Below are 25,132 nucleotides of genomic sequence, written 5' to 3'. Positions count from 1 at the left end.
TGCGGTTTCTGGGATCCAGCGTTGGTTTCATGCCCATTTCTGTCACTGACTGGAAGGAGACTGAAAGCACCAAAAATCGTAAAAATGGGGTATGTCCCAGTAAAATGCCAAAATTGTGTTGAAAAATTGGGTTTTCTGATTCAAGTCTGCCTGTTCCTGAAAGCTGGGAAACTGGTGATTTTATCACCGCAAACCCTTTTTGATGCCCTTTTCAGGGGAAAAACCACAAGCCTTCTTCTGCAGCCCATTTTTCCCATTTTATGGAAAAAAACAAAATTTTCACTATTTTTTGGCTAATTTCTTGGCCTCCTTCTGGGGAACCCACAAAGTCTGGGTACCTCTAGAATCCCTAGGATGTTGGGAAAAAAAGGACGCAAATTTGGCGTGGGTAGCTTATGTAAACAAAAAGTTATGAGGGCCTAAGCGCGAACTTCTCTAAATAGCCAAAAAAAGGCTCGGCACAGGAGGGGGAAAGGCCTGGAGGCGAAGGGGTTAACAGCAAGAGGAGACCTACAAAGTTTGCCTGACCTGATGTTTGGGGACCAACCCCTCTAGTTGTTTCACCATGAGAGAAAATCTATGAAATGTCAGCCATCTATAAAGCCTCAGAGTCTCCAGACAGAGGGCACAAGAATCTACTCTGCCATGCTTGTTGTACTATCACATGGCAGCCATGCTGTTCGTCAGCAATCATATCAAGTTGCCCATGATGACAGACAACAATGGCTTTCATTCCAGCCAGATTACTTGAAAGCCTGAGAAGATTTATGTGGTGCTGCTGCACTATCTGAGATGTAAGGCCTTTGATCTCCGTCTTCTTCAGGCAACCTGATCAGCCCAGAGACAACGTATCAGTCAATTTGGCTGGCCACACATCAGTTTGGAATCCACCATCCTCAACTGAACGTCCTGTGGTGTATCAATGGCCATGCAAATTCTGAAAGGCACCCCTAGTGTTGGGCCCACTGCAGCTTTAGAATCAAATGAAGGCCTTGCAGGTGCCTAGAAGGGTAAGGCACCAGCTGGATTCAGAATGCCAAGAGCCCCACCAGCCTCAGGACTGTCTAGGTCAGAACAGAAGCTCTTGCCCAAACATCATCCTGAAAGACCCGGAGTCAATGTGTGGATGGTGAGGTCTTCGGAACACATGGGATCAATTAACCTCTACATCGGCTGAATATGAGATATGGGCTAACAAAGCCCCATATGCCATGTCACAGAGTGTGAGTGCAATGACTCCGAAAATTAACAGCATTCAGGGAGCGTATCACCAAACCGACAGAAGAAAAATACATTCATTGCCCTCAGCATCAATTATTTTTTGATTCTCTCTCGTGGAGAAGAATTCAGGTTTACTAAACTCATTGAGGTCTGCGCTACAAGACTCTCTAGAATTAGATATTGCATCAAAAACTGGGGATCAACTGGTTCTGGCCTGTTATGCCTTCAGTGACACAACTGAAATGAAGGGCCTATATTGGCTTAGCCCATGCAGCTGGGCAATGTTAATCGAGGCATTGTAAAAAGGCGTCAAGGGCTCAAAGGCCCAGGTTACAAAATGTATGTGTTACCTGTTCCACAGTAAAAAGACTATTTTAGGAGTGCTGCAGCACTCTGAACCACAAAGTAGACACTTTCCTTCATAGGTGCCTTACAGGTGGACTCCAGAGAGGTGTCAAAGTCACTGGCATTTTGCAAATCCAAATAAAGGCCAGCACCTGTATAATAAAGTTGACGCAAATTATCTGCCACCTCATCTTCATCAAATAAGATATTTGATGCAGTCAACAGGCCTAAATTTGACACCAAAATGCCCTCCATCCCCTGGAACTATTGTTGCAGTGCCAGGAACTGTATGAGACCTACTGTCATCCCCAACATTTTCTTGGTAATAAAGCACATTGACACTGGATGGGCTCTAACCAAAGATGGTTCTAAATCAGTCACAAGAGCTGGTGATCAACCAGAAGTAATTGGAATCATATCCAGCACTGACAGGGGACCTGAATGCAGAGTCTGCAGCACAGGAGTGAAGGCACAACCTGACACAGTTTGCGGAGTGGGTTGATTTAAACTGTGGTCAGTTAGCACAGGGGAAGTGCCCTTCAGCAGAAGTCTCACTGGGGATCGTGATAGGCTAATGGGGGTTGAAAGGTGCACCAAAGTGTGCTGAAAGAAACTTAAATAGCTGCAGCATGGCCCCCTCATGGGCAGTTTCCTACTAGAAAGTGGAAAATGGCCTGGACGATGGCAATGTGAAAATCGATCACATCGTTTTCAAAGTTGGTTCTGGACGGCAAAAAACTATAAATCTGGCAACTGCACATTCTATCCCTGAATCTAGAGCGCAAAAACATACAGCTTCAGTTGTGCTTCTTGTGTTTCTTCCTTAGCTTGTCCTTGGATCTGTCTTTTGAGTTTGCCTTACACCTAGTGTAAAAGGGCGATTTTGACCCAAAATAAACTTATTTCTTGTGTTCTACAAGACAAAGTTTGGCATATCTGGGTCAGATGGCCTTTTGGTCCATCAAGGAACATGTCACAAAACTTGGAGTCATGATCAGTCACGAGGAACCATAAGCAGATATTATGTTCATCTGCTTCCAACATCTGTGCTAGATATAAGTGGTACAGCTTGACATCATTTATCTGCAGAAAAGACATCATTGCACTCTGCCAAGTTTATAGAAGAATTTGAAAATACAGTGAAAACCATAACTGGTAGGAGGAAAGCTCCAGAACAGACTGAGTGTAGGAACTGTCATGAGCACACAGGGCTGGCACTTTCATGCACCTCTATGTCATCATGTCAAGGAGGCAAGAGTTGCAAAGGAGGTTTATGACGTCAACTGTCAACATGCAGGAGCTACAGCATGAGTTTCCAGATCCAGTTTGGTGCCTGAGAAGATTGAGTAATCTGCAATTAGAAATATACATCAGAATTAGAATTTCGGATAAATTTGTTTTAACAGAAACTTAACATGGTCCTGAGATGCCTGAAATCACCAGAAATTTAAATTCAGCGAAGCGAAAAAAGATGCCACTGAGCTAATGGAAAATGTTTGACGAACACGGATTATGCACACATTTAAAGGTTCATCAATACGTTATAAATACATTAAAACAGTTGAAATATTTTCTTTTGAATATGGACGTGATTTTATCAGATCAACGACGTACAGTGACACCTAGCACTTTATTAAATACAAAGAGTGAGAAAGGGAAAGTTAAACCACAAGCAAAGCTTGTCAAAACTAGGAGTCAGGGAACAGATGTCAGTGGCAAAGAAAAATGTCTTACCGCAGATGAGTCAAATGTACATTAATGTTTTTATGAACATCAATTCAAACAGTCATGGTGAATAATGTATTTGCACCAAAGGCAAGCAAGTTATTTTTAAGAATATCTTATGGTACCTTTAGGATAAAACAAGGGGGAAATAATAGCTTATGGGACCCATAGGATAAAGCAAGAGGAAAAGCAAAACAATTCTTGATTTGCAATGAAACTCTGCGTAAGTCACAGCCAGAGAAATATACTTTTCACCCATCCCTTTAAAAACATAATCAGACAATTAGAAACAGGCAAACAAAAAGTACATTCTTTGCTAAACTCTACAGAAAATTATAAAAACGAAAAAAACAAATACCAACCCGTTGTTTCCTTGAGAGCTGCCTTTGTTGTCAGAAGTGAGCTGAGAAAGCACATAGTGAGGTGCTTTGGCACTGTCTGCATCAAACACATCCATGTTGGATTCTTCACAGTCATGTCGTTTGATTCCTGGCCTCTCCTTGGTATTGCGCTTACGGGACTTACGGGGCACCTCTGTATTATCATTGTAAGAATGGGTGCTCATGTTGCTGAAGTTGGAGGTGGAGTCATCCATCCACATAGTGCTGCTCTGTTCAGACTCCACCACGCCCCCATCATCTTGACATGACATCAGACTATTATCCAGCAAGTCCTCGGGTGGTGGTGAGATACTCAGGACCCTCCATCTCATAGGTGTCGTCTGTTGCTGCTGAATTGTTTTACTGGTTAACTGCTTTTCACTTACCCCTCGGTTACTTACCCCAACGGTCAAGGAGCAACTCTCCAATTTCATAGCTTTGCTGTCCGTGACTGAGGTAGAGTTAATGGTGGGGCTGGAAGTGGTGGTAAAGGAGCTGCGAGCACCGGCCATGGAAGAAGAGGAAGATGAAGCATCTGCGGTGTACAATTCAAAAGTAAATACACAGATTTTCACCTGCTTGGGCTAGCAGTCCCATTGTAATTAAGTTTTTGTTCTTTTTTGGTTTGGTTTTGGTATCCCCAAAGGAGGAATGTTTAAATATGGATACATTTGTCAAAATAAATGCTGCAAGCAATACAAACGAACTGCATTCTGTTACGGGGTTTTCACAAAAAGCCCCGGAGAGTCATTCAACTTTCTGTAGCAAGGAAATCCAAATATATGTATATCAAGCTATGTCATTTCAATTTTTATAGTGGCTGAAGAAAACAAACAACAGCCTTTATGGACATATTCTATTATACAATTAATCCCTAGATCCCAAATGTATGCTTGTAGCCAAATTTCAATGCCAATTGAAACAATTATCAGTTTTTGATTTGAAAAGATGGGACTGCGCTTAGCCACAAAATAATTAAAATAAGTGTCTAACCTATGAAGCAGAGAACTACAGGTCATTATTAATGCAGACACTCCCTGCTTCAGAGGCAATTCCTGGAATACAAATACGAGAAAATGCATGAGAAACAGCTGCTGATTAACATTTCTTTTAAAATAATATAAATATTTTAACAAAAAAAGGCACGAGTAAAAAGGAACTGATACCAGACGCAGCATGTATTTTCACTCAGATGTTAAAGTCCTAAATTCTAAAGCATATCCCAGTAAAATAACTAGACTGCACTGTCTAGTAATTGGCAAGATCAAATCTTCCAAACTGTTTTACTTTAATAGCTAAGGGGATTTTATGTTTACCCTAAACGTTAAGGCCACTTTGAACAGATGCTTGCAAATCACAAAGTAACATTTTAATAAATAGCTTTTAAGAGGTTAGTCATTAAAAAAAATATCCAGCTATAATGGGATAAACAGAGAAACAAATGTCATGAAACTAGAACGTAGTACACTAGCATGAACGAACTGAGGTGACATTTTAACTGGTTAATCAAAAAAGAAGCATTCCCGTACCCCTACAGACCAGACGAGAAACACAATCAGCTCTTCTCGGTTTGCAGATATTTCCTCGAGAAGGTCTATTATGTTTGAACAGGCTTTCTGCTTTGCAGAAATATTATGTTCTATGCAGAGTCACGTCAATACAGTTGTAAGGGCTCAAGACCCCTTAAATTTCAACTCGTGCCACTGACTACATGCCCCCGGAGACCATGGGTAGCAAGACACCGTCAGGTTACCAAAAGGCACACTAGGTATACCTACTCCTATCTACAGCCAGCACTAAGATATAGCAGAAGCTCTGCCTAGTGGAGCTGTGTTGTAGTTAAATAGCGGTTTTCATGTTTATATTGGCTTAAGGTTCCCTTAAGTTAGTTCTTCATGCCCACAATTTAGTGTGCATATAGATTGAACCTTCAACTCGTAGTACTCAGCACAGGCAGCTGGCATTTAGTCCAGGATAACTCAAGCAGAATAGCAATTCCTTTTTTAGGCAGGGGAGGCAGTGACACTGCCACAGCAAGCTCCAGCGGTTACAGAGTCTGCCATTAGCCAAACAGGACAACATGTTTAGAACAGGCGATGAAGAATTGCACATATGTCTTCAAGTTGTAAACAGCATTTGGTCAACTGTGTTTGTGACTCTTCGCCCGTTCTAGTGCTCTTGTGAAAGTTAACACCACACAGTTTAAGCCACCATTGAAAGCCCTCTCACTACACCACAACACATTGACGGGAGGTATTAATCTATGATTTTGCAATTTTTTATCCAGTCTTTATTTTATGGTTTTCAGGTGCAAAACAGAAAGAAGGAAAACAAGCTCTACTGACGAAATATCCAGCAACGTAATTTGACGGTCATTAGCTTAATTTCCTACAAACGTTTTTTTTTATAGCCTGGCTTGACAGCTCAGCTGCCCCAGACAACTATGTGATCATCGCTCCCCCCACATAGGAGACAACAAGCCCAAGTTTTGATTGGGCAGAAGTTTTGTGCTTCCACAAAAAACATGCTTGCCCTCTAGCAGCCGCGATAATTTTGTTGATTTATCTAACAAACTTTGCTTGAGCTTTCAGGAGTAGAAACATCCCTCTGGAATGCGATTAAAGTGTCTTAGCTAACTAGACAATGTATATTGTTTGACTCTGGCATCAGCACAGATGGGAGAGGGCAGTCATTAACCTACGTGGAGTTTTAGGTCTGGCTTGACAGTGTAACTATCACCTGACCTTTTAACCTACACCAATATTATTCTACAGTTCTTTGCTTTCACACAAATACATATCTATTCCCTTGCTATATACTTTTAATCCTTCACATTATCATACAACATTCATTTAAAGCCAGACCTATAGGCATTGCCAATGCTCGTCTGAAACTGCGTGCTACCTAAAAAGTTACATTACTGGTAGTGCGTGGAGGTGTCTTCCATATGTCAACTTATCGGAACAATGTGCCACCTTGTGGCAAGTCTGTAAACTCCCTTTTTAGTTGCTGAAGCAGTTATGAACAGTAGGAGTACCTATAAGGGGATTCAGAGACAGACATAAGAAGGTGTAACTATCTTGTTCCCATGTCCAGCTCTTTGCTATTTCCAACTTTTGGAAGGAAACGCTAAACTAGTTTAGCAAAAAAGCTTAGTTTCAAAAGGTTATGATGTAACCTTAAAGAAAAATGCAAAAGAATGAGGGTATCGCTAGAAGGAAGATTCAGAAACCCTAACAGAATGTTTAGAGTAGTACAGGGGAAAAGCTACTGAGCCTGATGATCTAGACTCCAACCGTGGAAAGAGTTTAACATGAATCCATGTGGCTAGATGTCTTAGCTAAGCACCTTGTAAATGTTATGCAACCTTAGAGTGTGCAATGGAATTCTCATCCTTTTCCAGTGCCCAGCATACAATACATATTTTAGTAGTAAGATCTCTATCTTGAGGAACAATTTCTAAGCACTAACAACGCCTAGAGGAATAGAGATGGAGAAAAGCTAATCCCTCAGGAAAAAGAAGCTAGAGTTGAATGTTAGTGGGAGAAGTGGCTTACTTAGGTCACCTACTTGAGACAAACTTTGCTTAGAAAAAGCAAAGCTCATCTTCTTGGACAGCTAGTGAGACTGCGAAGAGCAATTTACCTACCTTCGATTTCACTATTTCTGGTGGATACTCTGTTTAGCCACAGATTTCTCACCTTCTGAATTCCCTCAAGGTACCAAGCTGGATCTGTGCTTTTTGTAGCAACTGTTCCCATGCATCAATAGGTGGCAGTATTGAATCTTTGGCAGCCTAGTGTGATCCTAGGAAGTGACAGAATGTTGACGTTTCCCTTGGAACTTCTCAGCATCCACAGACATGCTTCAACCCTGTAAGTTACAATGTGAGGAATCTAGCCTGGGACCTTATCAGCACTTTAAAAGCTCATTCCACAAAAGGAATGAGGGTGCTGAGGAACTTGCAGTCAGGTAGTGTCAACTAAAAAGGGTGTTGCCACAGGTAAGTAACTTAACTTGTTCTTCTGATCGATATCTCCTTTTTTTTGGACTTATACCAGAAATCCTGTAGGATTGAACTGGAGAAATGGCCATCCCCTTGAACTGGATTGTAGAGACAGTAATGTCAGGCGGAGGGATGAACAGACACACATTGTAGCCTGGCAGATGTCCAATATCGGAACAACCACCACCAGTGCTGTAGTTGCTCCCTTGGAATGCCTTGGAATGAGTCCAAAGGTCCTCAGAAGACTCGTTTTAATACTAACATATTTAGATACCCAGTATGATTCACTTGGAAAAGGCCACTTAAGACTTTCCCCCACTCACCACTGTCAGAGCCAATAAACAGCTGATAAAATACCTAGTGCTCCTTCAAGCACTTGTTATAGAAGCTACAAGCTCTCTCTCCAATTTATCCGGAAAGGAGATGGTATATGGAGGTTGCACTTCACCATCAGTAGGTCACTGAAATGGCAAGCAGAAGTGCAATGAGGAATACGGTCCTAATGGTAAGAAATCTTAGTGAGCAGCTGTGTAAGGGCTCCAAGGGTGTGGAAATCAAAGACCAGGTTAAGATCCCATTAAGGCACAATCACAAGGAGAATGAGGAAACATATGTGACCCTCTATAAAAAGAGAGTCACAAAAGGTTGGTCAAACACAGAACAAAAGGGCCAACAAATTAACATTGTTAACAGTGCCCATCACAATACACATCACAATGAGACATAGATGAAAAACATCAACTATCAGACAGCTATGGCTGGAGAGGGTGAGCTTGATGGTATCTACATTACTCTACAAGCCTAAACAAGCTCGATCTGGTAAAGGGACACCTAGCAGTGAGAATCTGCCAATTCTGCAAATAGATGGAACCAGCTCAGTTGGTGCTGCTCAATCTCCATGCGTAGGAGTAGATTGTGAGGATTCAGGTGAGGGAACCTGCTGTGTTGCTGACAAAGGAAGTACTCCATGACAGACACAAGGATTGGGGGTGGCAGTTGTTCAAGCTAAGGAGATTTGGACATTACAATCTCCAGGGCCCAACTGGGGCTATCAGAATGAATCAAGCCCTGCCTAGTTGGATCTTTCGAACTAGGCAGTAGAGACAGGGTGGTAATGCATACAGGAGACCGAAGTCCCACTTCAGTAGGATTGCATCAACCAGACATCCTCTTGGCTAAAACTCCACGGCAAGAAGCTGTGACAATGTGTGTTCTAAGTAGCACAAAAAGATATAGTTAGGGTATGCCTCACTCGAAGAAGATGCAATTAATTGTCCACTGGCTCGTCTGCCGGGACATTCAGTAAACGCACCAAATGGTTAACCATCAGGCACGTCACCTGGGAGACCAACTATTTTTAGTTGCCGCACCTCCTGCCTTCGGACCTGTGACCCCACACCTCCCAGCTTATTACAGTACAACATGGTATTCAAACTGTCCCTCTAATTGATGGAAGAAGGGCCAAAAGAATGGTGTGAAACTCTAGCACGATGATGGTGTTCTAGTCAGCCAGGCATCCAAGACCCTTGATCTGCACCTCTCCTAGATGAATGTCCCAATCCAGAGAATGCATCCATCGCTACAGTGAGCTACAGATGGCACAGAGAAAATGGTCTGCCACATATCAGGGTGTTGTCTGAGCCACCACTGGAGGTCCAGAACGCCTCCTTCAAAATAAGGATGTTCTCCAACAGACAGCGATTGTTGAGTTCACTGCAGGGCCCACGCATGCCAACCAGGCCAGAGTAAACAGCAGGAGATCCATGAGGCCAAAAGACCTCAAAACAGTTTACACCAGAAACCTGAAGTGAGCCTGCAACCTCAGGATCATAACCTGAGCGTCCCGGATACATTGCAGGGGTGAAAAAGCTTTATATGCAACTGTGTCAAGGATAGTCCCTATGAAAGGGATCCTCTCTTTAGACTGCAGGCACGACTTCAGCTCTCCGATAGAAAAATCCAAGAATCACAGAAGGGAGACGACTGTCTGCAAGTGGTACACGAATGACACAGATGAGCCTACCTTCAGCAGTCACCAAGTTATGGAAACACATGTAACTGCGAAGTTGGGTAGCAACCACCGCCATCACCTTTATAAATACACAAGAAGGTGAGGTGAGGCCAGAGGATAGTGAACTGAATGTGTTGAAATCACACAAAAAACTGAAGGAAGTGTCTGTGTGACTGCAGGACTTGTGCATGAAAATAATGTCCTGCAAGTCCAAGGACACATCCAGTCCTCTGAATCCAGGGTGGGAAGAACCTGGGCAAGGTCAACATCTTAATCCTGCAGAATGAAGGCAAGGCCCTGTCAAAGTCTGAACTGAAACAAGTGGAATATGGGTTGGCAGATTTGAAAGGAAGGACGTAATCATGCTGAACGATCGGCAACAGCCACTGGTCTGAAATTATAGCAAGCCAGCCGGATGGAAAAACAACAAATCCAGCCCCCTAGCAGATATGACGATAGGCGGGGGAATGAAACTTGCTTAGCTGCAGCTGTGGCACAGGAAATTGAAGACAACTGCTCCCAAAGGTAGTGCCAATGGACTCTGCCTGCTGCCACACCCCCTTGAGTGAAAATATTTTGCTGGCTGGTGTATGGGTTTAAAGGGCTACCTCTAGGGACAAATTAGACCCCAACCAAGAGTACCCTCTAATTTTATGGTATTGATGATGAAATAGACTGACTAGTAAGAGCAAGCCTAAAGAGTGAGTCATGGCATTGCTGTAGCTAAAGTGCTCCAGCATAGAGTCTTCTTTTACAGCAAAAAGCCTGGAACTGTCAAACAGTATATCCACAAGGGATGACGGCAAGACACCTAAAAACTAAAAGGCACACATCCAGGACTGATTCCTGAACTTGATACTGGTGCCCATGGTGTGACCCCCCACAATCAGTAATTTCTAGACAAGCCTTCAAGACAAATTTAGCTGTGCCCATTATGTCTTGGATCATCTGAGTAAAGGCATTCTGGAATTCATCTGGTATAGCTTGGAAGATCTCACTGCTCATGTTCTACAAGGCACAAGTGTAGTGTTCTAGAAGCGAAGAAAGACCTCTGAGCCAAGGTGGCTAAGGAAAAGTCTCTTTTGGTGAATACGTCAAAGGACTCAGACTATATCCGCTGTTGCAGTAGGGAATGCATTAGGATTTACTTTGCGGTGGAAAGCCTGTACCACCAAGCTCTCTGGAATCAGGAATTGGGTCAAAAGGGCAAGCAACTAGACAATTTACAGTGGAAGATGAACATGGTTTAGAATAGAATGCCATTAGCTTTTCTCTCAAAGCCTCTTTAACAGGTGGCAAGGGCTGTGACGTAGCAGACTACTACTGTGAAGCAGGCACTATCTTCAGTGGGCGACCCCGGTGGGATGTCCAAGTCAGTCTCCGGGGAGATATCTACATCACTGGCATTCTGCAGGTTACAGTAGAGGCCAGAATCTAATAATAAGGAAGGGGCAAATAGTACATCTTCACATTATAATCCTCATCACATGGAGCATCTTGAAGCCCTTGAAAGGAGTGGGAATCAGAACCAAACAAAGCCTTCAGCCTACAATTGTACTGGCATCGAGGATGAAGCTGGGGATTATTCCAACTTGACAATTGTGCTTCAGTAATCCAATAAGCATACATAAGACTGGAGCCTGCAGATGTCAGCGCATGATCAGGCTGGCATAATGGTTGGATCCAGGTAGGCACAACTGGTACCGAAGCCTGTTACAGGACAGGCTGAATCGACAAGGCATCCTGCGCAGGAGTGGATAAATGGGCTAGTGCCAGTAAAAGACCACACAGAAGCTGAACAGGGTTAGGCAGTGCTGGGGTGGGCACACTTGGAAGCCCAACAGGGGGCAAATGCAACCCAATAGGGCCCTAACCCTCTTCACAGGGAGATGACATCGCCTTGAAGAACTGCAGCAGATCCTCCCTAAAGGCTTCCATCTGCTGCAAGTTTGACGATGGGCTGGGTAACTCTTCGCGTGCAGAGACCAGCTTCGGGATGTGTGAGCCTGACAATGGAATCAGGTCCTTTGACTTCAGCAAGAAGACTTCTTGCAGAGCACGAGTGATGAAATGGAGAGGATTATCTCTTCGAATTCATGCATGTCTCATGACATTGGTCTCTTGCCTTATTTGAAAACGGTGACTTTGTGCAGGACCTGGAGCAGGTGTGACCCACCGCAACTTTGAGTGGAAGTGGGCTCGCTAATCAGAAGGCAACCTACCCTACCCAGCTTGATCTTTCACTCCCTAATGGCCTTCGGGTGAATCAGGGAGCATTTATCACAACACTGGGACTTGTAACTAGACCCTGGACACCAGCGGCAAACAGTATGTGGACCCATGACTGACCTAATCTTGCAGTAATAGCATGGCTAGGAGCCCGTGGTCTTTGGGGTGGGGGCATTTTCCCTAACAGTGCCTGGAAAACAATTTTTTCTTAACGATGGTAAAAACTACTAAAAAGTTGGTAGTGAAGCTCTGGATCCATGTTGAAGGGAATGGAAAGAAAAACTGATGTCAGTACACAGGTGTGGCTCCTTTACATGTCTCAGTGATGTCACTTACTTAGATGGCACAAGGTTGCCACAGAGCCAATGGTGCCGCCTATCGTCATGTAGAAGCAGTTGCTTTGAAAATTTACACATCCACTCTGTCAACTAGCGAGCATTCAAAAGGTAGGAAATCTGCAGTTGGAAATATTCATAAGAACAACTAATACAACAAAGATCAGTGGTGACTTCAGAGCAGTTTGAAATACTGTTTTATAAGCCCAATTAGCTATGTAAGGTTTCCGATGTTCTGCATTCTTGTCTTTGCCCATACAGCATATGGCTGTAGTCGTTCAGTGCATATTTGAATAGTTCAACTTATAAATATAGTTGTATCTATTCATAACTGCATTAAGAACCCACTGTGAAAAGGTGAAACCTTCCAAATTAAATATATTTTAACATACATTGGTTTTTGGCATCCTTATCAAGGGAATGGGAGTAGGCTAAACCCTATTCTATACAGAAGGCTATGGTGACTACAAGCATCTGTGCATCCAGCAAGTTGTATCTCAAATATAGGTTTGGATTTGCCATACTTATTATCCAAGATATCGGAAATTACATACAAAAAAGGCATATTCTGAATCTACACACTATATTTCATCATAACAATCACCTTATGAAATAGTACTGTTTTGGGGCTACCTTTCACTGACACTATTCAAATTAAATGTCCTTGTCATTAAGCACCAGGGAAGGAGAAGAAAAATGAATAGACTGTTCATCTGCTTCTCTTCAAATTCAGCACAGTCTTGATAGTAACTGAGTCGTGGGATTCAGGCTGCTTAATTCAAAAGAAACCGGAGGAACCGGAGCCTTACATTACAGTACAGAGCAAAATCTGCGCATATGGCTAAAAAGCAGAGATGTCCAGCCCCCTTGAAATCATTGCAAAAAAAGATTTATTTAGTAACAAAACACAACCGGAAGGCAAAAGTTCTCATATTCGCAAATGAGTATCTCTACATGGAACGAGCTTTTCTGAGCATAATGGTCTACATGATCAATCTATGATGGAGGCCATAAAGCACAACTGGGAAAGGGATGACCAACTGAAGATATACTTAATTTGTTGACAAAGAACTTAGAGGATGAACACCCTGCAGGGCATAGTTGTATGAAGCTTATTGCAACAGAACATGCAACCAGAATCAGCATAAAAGAAATTAGGAGAAAACTAGATGTTTGTTGTCTTTTCTACCTGATCCTACTTGTCAGAATCAAATAGAAAACAACAGCATTTCTTGAAGATGCTTTTCCGAATAAGCTTAAGGGGACTAATCAAAGATCTATGGTATGGGTCAGAGGAACAGCTTGAATTTCTGCCACAGGCTTTGTGTAGAGAGCCTTTGGTACCCCCTTAAGATAGTACAGTTACAAAAGGGCACTTGATCTACTCTGATCCCAAAGTAAATTGAGAAAGGTTCACTGAAAGGTCACTAAACCTTGCAGTGCCAAAATGCAAAGCAGAAGGCAGCTCTTGTATCAAGAGCTACAAAGTTATGGAAAACAGCTCTGCTGCTTTCAAGTGCAAAGCCACGCTTCCTGACCAGCTTCCAAGCTACACAGGTGAAGAGTATGAAACTATAGCTGATTTGAAGAAGAGTATTGGTTATGTATGCATGGTATAGATAGGTCACAGCTTTGGCTTTAACATATTAATTCAAAGATTTCGGCCATACCACTTAGTACTACAACAATTTTCCAGAAGCAGAAACAGAAGAGAGCTGGACTTAATGAGTTTGTGAGAAGGATCCTTAGCAAAATACCTAATAAAAAACAACTTTGTTTATTTAGAAATGGGTAAGAATGCACTGCTAAGCTTTCCACGGTTGAAAGAAGATGCACTGTGTACTGCTCAAAGCAGGGGGAAACCTCATATATGCTGCTCGAGTATCAGTTCCATTTACCACACCACTATTTCGTTGCTGAATGTAAAGCCTTAATTAAATCTTCATTTACTTTCAAAAGCATTCACATACAAGTAAAGAAAAGGTGATTGTTTATGTATATCATGCATTATTGCACTGTTCTTCAGTTAATCAACATAAAGCATATTTCAATAATTACAATTTATATTCTTTACAGTAATGTCAGTGAACATGAAGAAACCTATTTGCAGCCACTTTGAGGTTCAGATCTGCAAGGATGCGGTCATTCAAGGTGTCCAACTCATACAATAGGGGCAGAAAAAAGCAAGTCTTGATAACCATATTTTCCCAAATACGAAATTACAGTAGGTAGAATAGAAACCAGCCAAAAAGGTAAATTCATTAACCCAAACTTATTTTCCCACTATACACCTGGAAGGTGAAGCACTCCTACACAGCATGTTTCGGTAGGTTCCATCAGTGCTGTCCCAAACTTTTAGTAATTGTTTTAAAGCTCCCTGGGGAAATTTTTAGGAGCTCACCATCAAAGATGGCGAAACAGCTGGAAGTCTACTGAAACAAGCTGGTCCGCACATACAGTTAATTCTCCAAATAGCACTGTTACAGATATGTTATTATCCTGTGCCATTAGGGATCAACAATATGATCTGACCTGAATACGATAACACAAGCTTTAAAAAATCTATCTTTATCTATCTACTCCTACATCTCCAAGCTGACTCATTAGTGGATCCTAAATGATGGAAACAAGCATTGGCAAAAACCAATAGGTTTCGTCTGTGCAAGTTATATTGGCGTTGTCAGTGTTCTTTAAAGATGTTGCACAGCAACACAAGCTGATGTGCAACATGGATGAAAGTAAATAAAAAACATGATGTGCAACATGGATGAAAGTAAATAAAAAACATTATTATTGCATGGCCAGCGCTAACAGCGCCATAACGGTTTGTTTTTACTGTAAGCCATATTGCACAGCAGTCTGAGCTGCTGTGCAACATCTTTAAAAAAACATTAACAAAGTCAAAAAGCTCTGCTTGACATTTCTGGTTTTGTAATGTTCTATAAAATGGCTTTAAGTAAATAAAAACCTAGCGGTATGTGGAGGCCACTGTTGGCTGTCATAATGGTTTTTAGGTTGAGCACACAAGCGCTCTGGCCTGTTGTAATCTATCTGTGGCCTTTTAACCACGCCCACTGCCCGCCCATCAGTAACACGCGTTCACAGGCTTGCCTTTGAAAAATCCTTTGTTATCATTAGTAAATGCTTTATGTTTGTCTCTCCTTGGGGAATTTTGTTCCCGCCTTGGCCATTGACCCTGTTACATGGATAATTGCACTTTTGCCAATACTGTTGACTGCGAGCAAACTTATTTTTCCTTTTGTCTTCTCCTTCAAGTCACGCTCATTGCGGGCGTGGCACTTTAAATCTGCACACATATATCAACTGTTTTCCTTTTTATTTTCAATTTATGTGGCAAGAAAAGTCCAGTTAGGAATTTACAATGCTACTAGCTCTTACCCGAGCACACGCAAGACCCATTGAATTGCAAATGCTTGTCTTCTGAGTCTTGGCAACAAGCAAAAATGAAAATGGAGTGGCAGAAGGGACAGGGTAAACGACAAGGATGGGAGAGGGTGTGGGTGGAGTGGGGGTTGAGAGGGCCTGCAAACACATGCACTCCTAAGGAATACCCGATTTAAAATACATTTTTTTTTTTTTTTTTTTTTTAAGTAGCTTCCAATGGAACGACACTGGCTGGAGAGACAGGGAAATGTAGTTGGTCAAGCCCCATGGGCATCCATAAGAACCAAGGAGAAAGTGGGACCAGCAGGAGGCCTTGGCCAGTGAGAAACAAGGAAATAAGCACTTTGTGGGGGCCAACCGATCGTAAGGATGGCACAGGCTCTAAGCCAGTTTTTAAGCATTTTTAATTTATAACAGATTTTGCTGATAGCACACACATGCTGTAGGAAAAACCTAAAAAGTGTTTTGTGGAAACAGCACTTAAGTGTGCAACAATGACTGGGTGGTCTCGTGAAAAAGAAATCAAGACAGTAGCTTTGTTCAAAAGGCAGAAGAACAGCTGTATGACAGTTACAACATTTTTGTAGAATGATCTACAATGCAAGTATTGGGAGTAAACCGGTTTAACATAACGTGTAAAACTTCCTCCATGACAATATACTTAAAAAGCACACATTTCTGAAGTGCAAATATTGTAAAACATTTAGTACTGTTTATGGTTACTTACAGAGTTCATAAATGGGATAAAACCAAAGCTATATGGTTCCCGTTTCAAAGGTTTGGTTTTTCACAGCAGAGGCCCGTTCACTGATTGTGCCTACCATGGCGTTAAGAACATGTGCCGTTGCCTCACGGTTTATAATATGGCTGAAGATATGTAGGCTTAAACTCAGTGGGAATGGTTAAAACATCAGCAAAATCTCTAGTGGTGTCCTGATATACTCTTCTGATATACTCTATGTATGAATTAAAGTTAATGACCTGGAAAGTCAATCGTCTTTTAGATCATTTCAAAGAGAGGAGCAGTTCTTATGATGCAGAAAAGCAAGCTGTTGGACAACAAGTGCCTCCTGTTGCCTTAGCATGGCTATGCCAGGGTGTTTCACAAGGGTTATTCCAGGTGGTGTAGAGAGGTAGCAATTGTTCTCCAGAAAAGATTCCCAATGGTAGTCACACAAGTTGTGACAACAGCAATATGTAATATTGGATGGGTGCCTGGAGGATAGGCCCTACAATCTACTCAGTATCTATGTTCCCCCCAATAACTGGCCAAATCCACCCTTAAGACACAGGTAGCCAGACTTTAACATGGATATACGATCGGTGTAATCACAGTTCAAAATGTAGGACAAGTGTCCCTGGTGTTCAGGTTCCGGACGTGAGTAATAATTCCGAATAGTCCTCAGTTGGTGATGCAAGTGTCTTTATTTGTAGGCCCAATTTGCCATAGGTTTACGTAGTCATCAAAGAACAGCCAACACGTGTTTCGTCACACAAGTGACTTTTTCAAGGCTGGGCCAGTTGGCCAGGAAGGTAAGTATTGGGTGAAAGTACACGACCGGCTTATCAACCCACCAGGGTCTCCAACTAAGGCTTATCAAGGATTCTTTTGCTTACCGACATATACTGGATCGGTCATACTCACTACCAACCTTTCAACTCCTTTTAACGGTTTCACCTAATACTTACCTTCCTGGCCAACTGGCCCAGCCTTGAAAAAGTCACTTGTGTGACGAAACATGTGTTGGCTGTTCTTTGATGACTACGTAAACCTATGGCAAATTGGGCCTACAAATAAAGACACTTGCATCACCAACTGAGGACTATTCGGATTTATTACTCACATCCGGAACCTGAACACCAGGGACACTTGTCCTACATTTTGAACTGTGATTACACCGATTCTGTGTGCCGGGGTCATTCTGCTGTTATTTCCATTGTGTACCTGTTACGCATTTCTGTGCCTACTAGGGGAGTTAGGCACCCGACCCATCGAGCACCAATGTCTAATTCTCACTGATTCTCTTATTTACTTGTGTTGTTACTTAACGGAAGTGCGGCTGCTCTCACCCTAACTACCCTCATGGATATACGATCATTGGTGGTCACTTTATTACAGTAATGCCTCCTCCTATGAACTCCACATGCCTCACTCCGCCCCCGACTGCAATATCCGAAGGATACAAGATCACCCACTGCAACCACATCAACAAGCCTGGTGGAGGGACTGACATAATACGCAGGAATTTCATCCAATGAAACACTACAAATTACATCAACCCAGCCATGATACACCTCAACTTCTGACTGCAAGCAGACATTAAAACCACCATCAGAGGCATCCTACACCACCGTCCTCCAAAACCACATCCAACCTTTTGTTACTTCATCGCCATTCCTCGCCATAGACTCCAACAACTACATATTCCTCAGCAACATCTACTTCCATCCCAACTACCACATTGTCATCAACACTACCAACCTCCTCATGATTTTCTTGGGTTCAGAGGTGAAGGCGGACTTTTTGCGTTCTTCTAGTGAGAAAAGAGGCGATCTATCTGAAGCCAGATCCTTGTATGCCTATGTTGTGCAGCCTTGTGATAAGTGTGTGATGGGAGACCGTACTGAAGACTGCTGAGAAGTTTAGGAGGATACGAGCTGCAGTCTCTTCTAAATCGAGAAGGGCTTGGATATCGTTAGTAGCTGCAATGAGGGCTGTCTCTGTGCTGTGGTTTCTGTGGAATCCAAATATGGAGGAGTCAAGTAGGAGGTTCCTTTCCAAATGTGAGGAGAGTTGGTTGATGTCTTTTTCTAATACTGTTGCCAGGAATGGGAGCAGGGAGATTGGTCGGTAGTTGTTAAGTTTGCTGGGTTTCTTTAGTTGGCCGTTCACTTCTGCATGCTTCCAGTCCTTAGGGAAGGTGGTCATGGCAATTGAGGTGTTGAACAAGGTGATAAGTATGTGTCTGCTTCTGGTTTCACCTAGGTTGAAGATGTGGTGAGGGCATTAGTCCATTAGGGCCCCTGAGTGGACAGAGTTCATCATGGAGACAGTGTCTTATGGAGCGACCTGGCTCAGTTTGTTTAGTGGGATGTCTGTGGTGGTAGCAGGGATGATGTTTTGCTTGAAAAAGTTGGTGACCTTGGGCTGGAGTTTGAGGATTTTGTAGATGTTGGCAATCTTGTTGTGGAAGAAGTTTGCAAGGTTGTCGCAGAGTGCCTGTGAAGGGGTAATGTTTGTTGTAGCTGAAGGGTTGAAGAATTCTTTGAAGATGTTGAAGAGTTCTTTGCTGTTATTTGAGCTTGATTCAATGCATGTGGCTAAAGCTTTTTTCTTTTCTTTCAACTGTCTTGTAGAGGTTGAGGGCGGTCTTGAAGGCAGTCTTTTTGGTCGTGTCCTTGCTGGTGTGCCATCTCCTTTCCGGTTGTTTACAATGTTGTTTAGGGGTTCTGAGTTTTTCAGAGAACCAACTAGCCTGCTTGGTGAACTTCTGTGGGGGTTGTTGCTGCTAGGAGTGATGATATTGGCACAGTTGGTGATCCAATTGTTGACATTTCAGACGTTCTGTTCTAGGTTTCGGAAGGAGATGGGGTAGGTGGTGAGGCGGGTGGTAATCCACTTGTCCTCTGAGAGTTTGCTCCAGCTGCGGTAGAGGGCATTGGGCAGACTGGGGGCATAGGTCCGTGAGCTGGTGATGTGGACAATGGAATGGTGATTTCTGTAGTGTCACTGAACCTGATGTGGTCGCTGGGAGGTAAAGGTGGGGTCTAGCATGTGGCCTGCAGTGTGCGCTAGGTCGTGGACGAGTTGGGTGAGTCCGATGTCACCAACTGGATGAAGGACACCTGCCTGAAGCTCAACACTGACATGATAGAGGTACTGATTTTCAGAAACAAAAGCTCCCCATGGACGCATCCTAGTGGCCCTCAGAACTTGGACATATTCCTACCCTCACTGACCAAGCTAGGAACCGAACCATCATTCTGGACAAAACCTAACCATGGAGACTCGGGTCAACTCTGTTCCCTCCTCCTGCTTCTTCATTCTCCACCTGCATTGCTAGATATTCAGATGGCAATCCCAAAGCTCCAGACTCACCGTCACCCAGGCCATCATCTCCAGCTGACTGAATTACAGCAACACTCTATGCAGGAATTGCAGTTTGCCTCCTCCAACAACTACAAACTTACAGAACGCTGCAGCCAGATGCCTCTGGCATCTCCCTGGATGAAACGACATCACCCCTACCTCATTCCACTCCAACTGCTCCCTACTGAAAATATGCCAGTTCAAGCTCCTGAACCATGCATACAAGGCCCTAAACAACTGCGGACCTGTCTACTTGAATTACCCCCTGAACATCCATCAGCCCACCAGGCACTTACGCTTTGCATCATTTTCTTTAACCCTTATCCCTGCATCTGACGCAGCAGATGCAGGGGTCACTCCTTCTCCTACCTAGTGGCGAAGAAACGGAATGAGCAACCTTTTCATCTACGGTTTTCCCCATCTCTTACACAGTTTTAAAAGTCCCTCAAGACCTGGCTAGTGGGCTAATGAACTGGACCCTGACAGTTCCTGGATCACCTCGAGGTGACAAGTAGAGCTCTAAAATACTGCCCTGTTTGATTGAGCTATGAATTTGGGGCTTTGTTTTTCGTGGCACATTTGGAATCTGACACTTCGAGAGTACGCGGATACCTCAGCTGTCCATGGCACCAGATTCCATATAAATGTCTTCTTTTCCCAAGCCTCAGACCTTTTAGGAACGACTAAAGTGGACATCTTCAAGATTGGCATCTCAGATCACTTACTGGTTATGGTCAACCTGGGAATACAAGCGGTGGGCTGTCAACCTACTAGGCAACTGAACGCTTGGTGCCTTGTCAATATGGCTTGCCAACATATTCCAAAATAGGAATTACAGAGTTATTCATACCTTAAGAAAGGCTCTGTGGATTCCTCTGGTAACTTCTGGCCAACCTGGAAGGCATTAATTAAGGTAACAGACAAGACATACCTAAATATTCAGGAGACAGAGACAAAAGCTTATTATCTTCCTTGAAGCACAGATCATGGCCCTTGAGTGGGCCGCAGAAGATTTGGCGGAAGGACAAGGGAAGCCTTGACTAGCGCTTCACATGGCAACATTGAGACAGCTGTGCCTTTGGGAAGCAAGACAATGCTGATTGCCTCTGGCAGGAGATGTACGAATGGGGGGGTGGGGGGTTGGTGAAGGGTCGGCAAATTGCATAAACAGTTATATTGGCTGGCCAGATGTGAATCACCACAAGAGTGATCCTGTTCATCGTTGACTCATATGACACTGGCACACCAAAATCTCCAGCCATCGCAGCCGCATTAGAGGACTATTTCCAACTGCTCCATGCACAGAGGAAGAGACCGCAAAAGTAATGCACAGCACATTGTATAGCAAATCTTCTGCTCCCTAGTCTCTCCATATATGACTGTACAGAACTCGATCAGTCTCTCCCTAGCCAAGCTGGAAGATGCCCTGAAAAAAAATGTATCTGGGTAAAACCCCAGGCCCCAATGGGATCCCACCTTGACTATGAAAAATTCCACAAGCTTCTCATACCTCCTCTCCTAGAGACATGTATTTAAGCCATTAATAGAGGCCTGTTCCCACTGCATGTTGGCCACAACAGTGATGCTACACAAACAAGGGCATCCCTAGGAACAACGTGTCTCCTATTGCCCAATCTCTTATCAATACTGAACTGCAGCAGTACACAAAGGTATGGGTGTTACTGGCACTGGTCTGCCCAGACCACATCATATTACCCAGCACTGTATTAATCGGGTCCATGCAGCATCAGAAGTACTGGAGTCTCAAAGGCTCTAGTGTCCTACTACTTCTTGACTATGAAAAAATCCTTGTATTTCCTGGACGGGAATGTCTTGTCAGGGGTACTTTCCAAAACTGAGGTTCTGGCCCCTCTTTCTGGAATATTTACAGCTACTGCACACCAAACCTCCAGTGCAGGTAAGTGTTAACGGCATCCTCTCCAGCTCCTTCCTGATAGAGAGGCACCAGAAAGGGATGCCCCTTGTAGCCATGGTGATGATTCCATTAGCAGTGCAGGATCAGTGCTATGCCCAGGCGTGGGGGGCTTAGCTGGGGAGAAGATATGGAGGACTGTATTGCCTTTTATGCTGATGATGTGCTGTTGGTCCTCTCATGCCCTTTTGACATAGGGCCTAGACTACTCCAAATTCTGGACTTGTATGGGCATGCATCTGAAACTCAGGTGAATAGGCATAAATCCCTCCTAGATACCCTTACGACTGACAGATGCAGTAACTGGCAGGATACCATTCCAGTCCATAGTCTTAGTTTTCAATACCTCAGAATACACATCTCACTGTTGATTAGCCATATGAGGAGCCTCAATCTCACACCACTCCTGGTTAAAATGTGAGTGGACCTCAGTCAGTGGGCAACCTTGCCACTCAATATCCTACGTGGAACAGGGTTATTTAACATGATTGTCTTGTAGAGGTTCCTCAAGGGTATTCTAAACTTCCCGATGCTGATTTCACATGCCTGATTTATTGATGTGCAGGGAAAGGTAAGGGAGTTGCTGTGGGCAAATAAAACTCCTCGCTTATTTTCAGTCAGCTTACGATGGGGGTTGCAAGTGGCACATCTATGCCTATACTACTGGGCGTCGCAAGTGGTGGTGATTAGTGACTAGTTACAGCAGAGTGGAAAGACCCAGCAATTCGGACTAAGGTCTCCCACATGGGCTGTGACAACATAACAAGAATGCTATATGGCGATTCCATCCCATGTCCTACTCCTAAGCGTTCAAGAGTAGTTCTCCTGGCCTGGAGGTTGGTGTTATGCTTGATGGGATAGGGTTGAACACTTACCCTGGAAACTCCTCTCTGGTGGGGACAATGGTTGAGGCAGGTGGCACTGACCGAGGGCTTATGAAAATGGGACCACATTGGTATTTCGAGACTTTGGGATGTATGGCAGGGATCACACATGACATCCTACCAAGAACTACAGACAGACTTTCAACTTTGCAAATCTCAGTTTTATAGATTCTTGCGGTTCCACCATGCCCTACTGCCTTAATACACCCAGCTGACCAAAATAACAGAATGTAATCCAGTGGAAACCAAAGTTCTCATGGGCCCACTTGGAAAAGGTGACATCTCCTGCATTTATAACTCTCTAGAAAATTACCTACCCGGATCTTTTCACTCCTTTACTGGAAAAGTGAGAAGGATGGGTTTGGTCAACTGGATGAAAATGACTGGAGGGACACCAAAATGGCCCCTAAAACAATGGCCATATCCTAGCGCATACAGTTGATACAACTGAAATACTTATACCTTACCCAATAAGGCTCTGGAGGGCTTAGGCGTGTTATTCCCCAGGATGGTTTCATTGTCTAACATACTATCTGGTCTTTCCCAGCAATTGCCAAATACTGGGGTAGGGGGTTATGCTATCAAGAGAGTTAAGATGCTGTGTAAAACCCTCACCCCATATCGCCCTGTTGGGGATACCAGAAGACTAAGGGGCCCTAGGTGAGATCATTCCTTGGTGGAACTGGACACTCTAATAGCCAAAATAATGTGCACTTGGACTCCTAGCATGCCGTCCGTTCTGGCGACTTGGTGCTCTGTATGGACTGGTGTCCCAACAAGAGGAGCCTATCTACAAAACAAGCACTCACCCTCTAAAAATGTGTAAAATCTGGGGCAAATGGTGGTTTTACCATGGATTGGCATAATTGATGCAGGGACTGTGTGAATCGTATTATTGCTGTGATGTATTGTACTGACTGCACTGTACTGTTTTTGATTACTTTAAAAAAATTAAAAGACGATTAAATAAAGAAACTCTGGAGTGAGCAACTTTCTTATCTAAAGAGCTCAGTCTATGTGTTAACTTTAAGCACTCACTAATAATACTCAAGTCTGTGGACTTGATTGCAGAGTGCTGAAAGGAGATCTGATTCACAGCAGTTGAACAGGTCCCAAGGCTAGGTGCTCTAGTCCCCCAAAAACTTTTTTCACGTGCATACCAGCAAATAATGAAAAGCCAGTAATGTATTTACTTTTCCACTAGCTCATAAAAATGTAATATTCCAACAGATCTTAGTCAATTTGAGATTATGCCTTCCTCCAGTTGAGACCAAGGCATAGCATGTACAGTCAATTTCACTAGCAACCCCCAGAAAACAGTTAGATTAACTGAATTTACAAAGTTTTAACTTGATGCAATTCACACTGAATTTAAACAAACATTACTCCAATAGTTTAACCATGCATAGGCTATAGTTTTAAATCTCTAATCAAAGTTCAGTATACTGTTTTCTATGAAACATGTGCACACCAGAAACAACGAAGGGACTAGTATGGCCACAGCACCATGAGCTTAGTAATTTTTAAGCATTCTGTTACATTGTGCTTTTTCAGGATGTGGAAAGAGTGCTCCATAAAAACACATTTAAGTATGTTACAGATCCTGTATCTCTATGCTCTGATCGACACAAGCTGTGTACAGCACATCAAGCAGGTTTAGTTCACCCTGCATTATTTAGGCCACATGCCACTCTCACTCCCTCATGACAGTTATGTAGCCCGGTCAACAATACTAGGGCAGCACTGGTAGATGTTAATGAAACAGAGACGCATTTGTATTGCAACAGGTCTTGCATTTGCTCGAGTTAGAGCTACTGGAGTTGGAAATGCATAACTGGACTTTTCTTGCCATACAAATTGGTCAACCCTGCCACATAATTTGGTCCTCTCTGCCCAAAAATTCTAGTGGCCCTAAATATAACTAAAGCACTTTAGATTCTTCCAGCAGAAAATGAAAATATTGCCATTATTTATTTTATTGTTTTACATTTTATTTTAGGGTACCCCACCTCCCAATCTACTGTGAGGACCCAGAGATGACCCAGACAGAAAGAACACACTGTGAGCCGAGGTATGGGCAACAACGTTTTGTAAAAGGAATGGCCTGCAAAGCACGATGGGAAGAGTGGAGAGAATATTGTAGTGTCTTGAAAGTAATTCTCAGAACAGCCCATAGAGGAAACCTCAATAACAAAACAAAAAAACAAAAAGCATTTGTAAGATACATGGTTATGAAACCATATAGTCAGCCCCTAGAGGGCAAAAGGACATGAAAAAAAGAATAGCAGAAAGTAAAGCAGTGTAACCATATATGTAGATCCTAGAGGGCGTACTGCCTCACACATTTTGAAGCCTAGTAGGCCTACTGAAATACTGTTACAAAGAAGGCCCTTAAAATACAAACTACTCCCAGCTGTAAGACAAAAGTTACAGCCAAGAGAGCTTAAGAAGAAAATAAATGGTGGGGGAGGTTACTGTTTTGGGCCCCCCGAACCTAGTGGGGTGACCCAGAGATGACGTAGATGGAAAGAGAGCGTTGTGCTGAATGTTTTAATAGTGATCCTGTTG

At 43.2% G+C, this 25,132-nt stretch overlaps 1 protein-coding gene across 5 annotated transcripts in view; it reads right to left on the bottom strand.

Moving 5' to 3' along the window:
* Positions 1-25,132, bottom strand: part of NFAT5 (nuclear factor of activated T cells 5) — a 643,105-nt gene that overhangs the window by 427,436 nt on the left and 190,537 nt on the right. For 4 of the 5 annotated variants that reach the window (XM_069216876.1, XM_069216877.1, XM_069216878.1 and 1 more), the window contains one exon: positions 3,654-4,206. In XM_069216876.1, coding sequence (XP_069072977.1) covers positions 3,654-4,206 — 553 coding nt within the window. Of the gene's footprint in view, positions 1-3,653; positions 4,207-4,664; positions 4,727-25,132 lie in introns of all 5 variants that reach the window. The other variant, XM_069216880.1, reaches the window with a different exon arrangement.

Source organism: Pleurodeles waltl, chromosome 12 (genome assembly GCF_031143425.1).
Source record: "Pleurodeles waltl isolate 20211129_DDA chromosome 12, aPleWal1.hap1.20221129, whole genome shotgun sequence".
Taxonomy (NCBI): domain Eukaryota; kingdom Metazoa; phylum Chordata; class Amphibia; order Caudata; family Salamandridae; genus Pleurodeles; species Pleurodeles waltl.
Note: the sequence above shows the minus strand (reverse complement) of the source record. Positions and strands in the feature narration are given on the sequence as shown.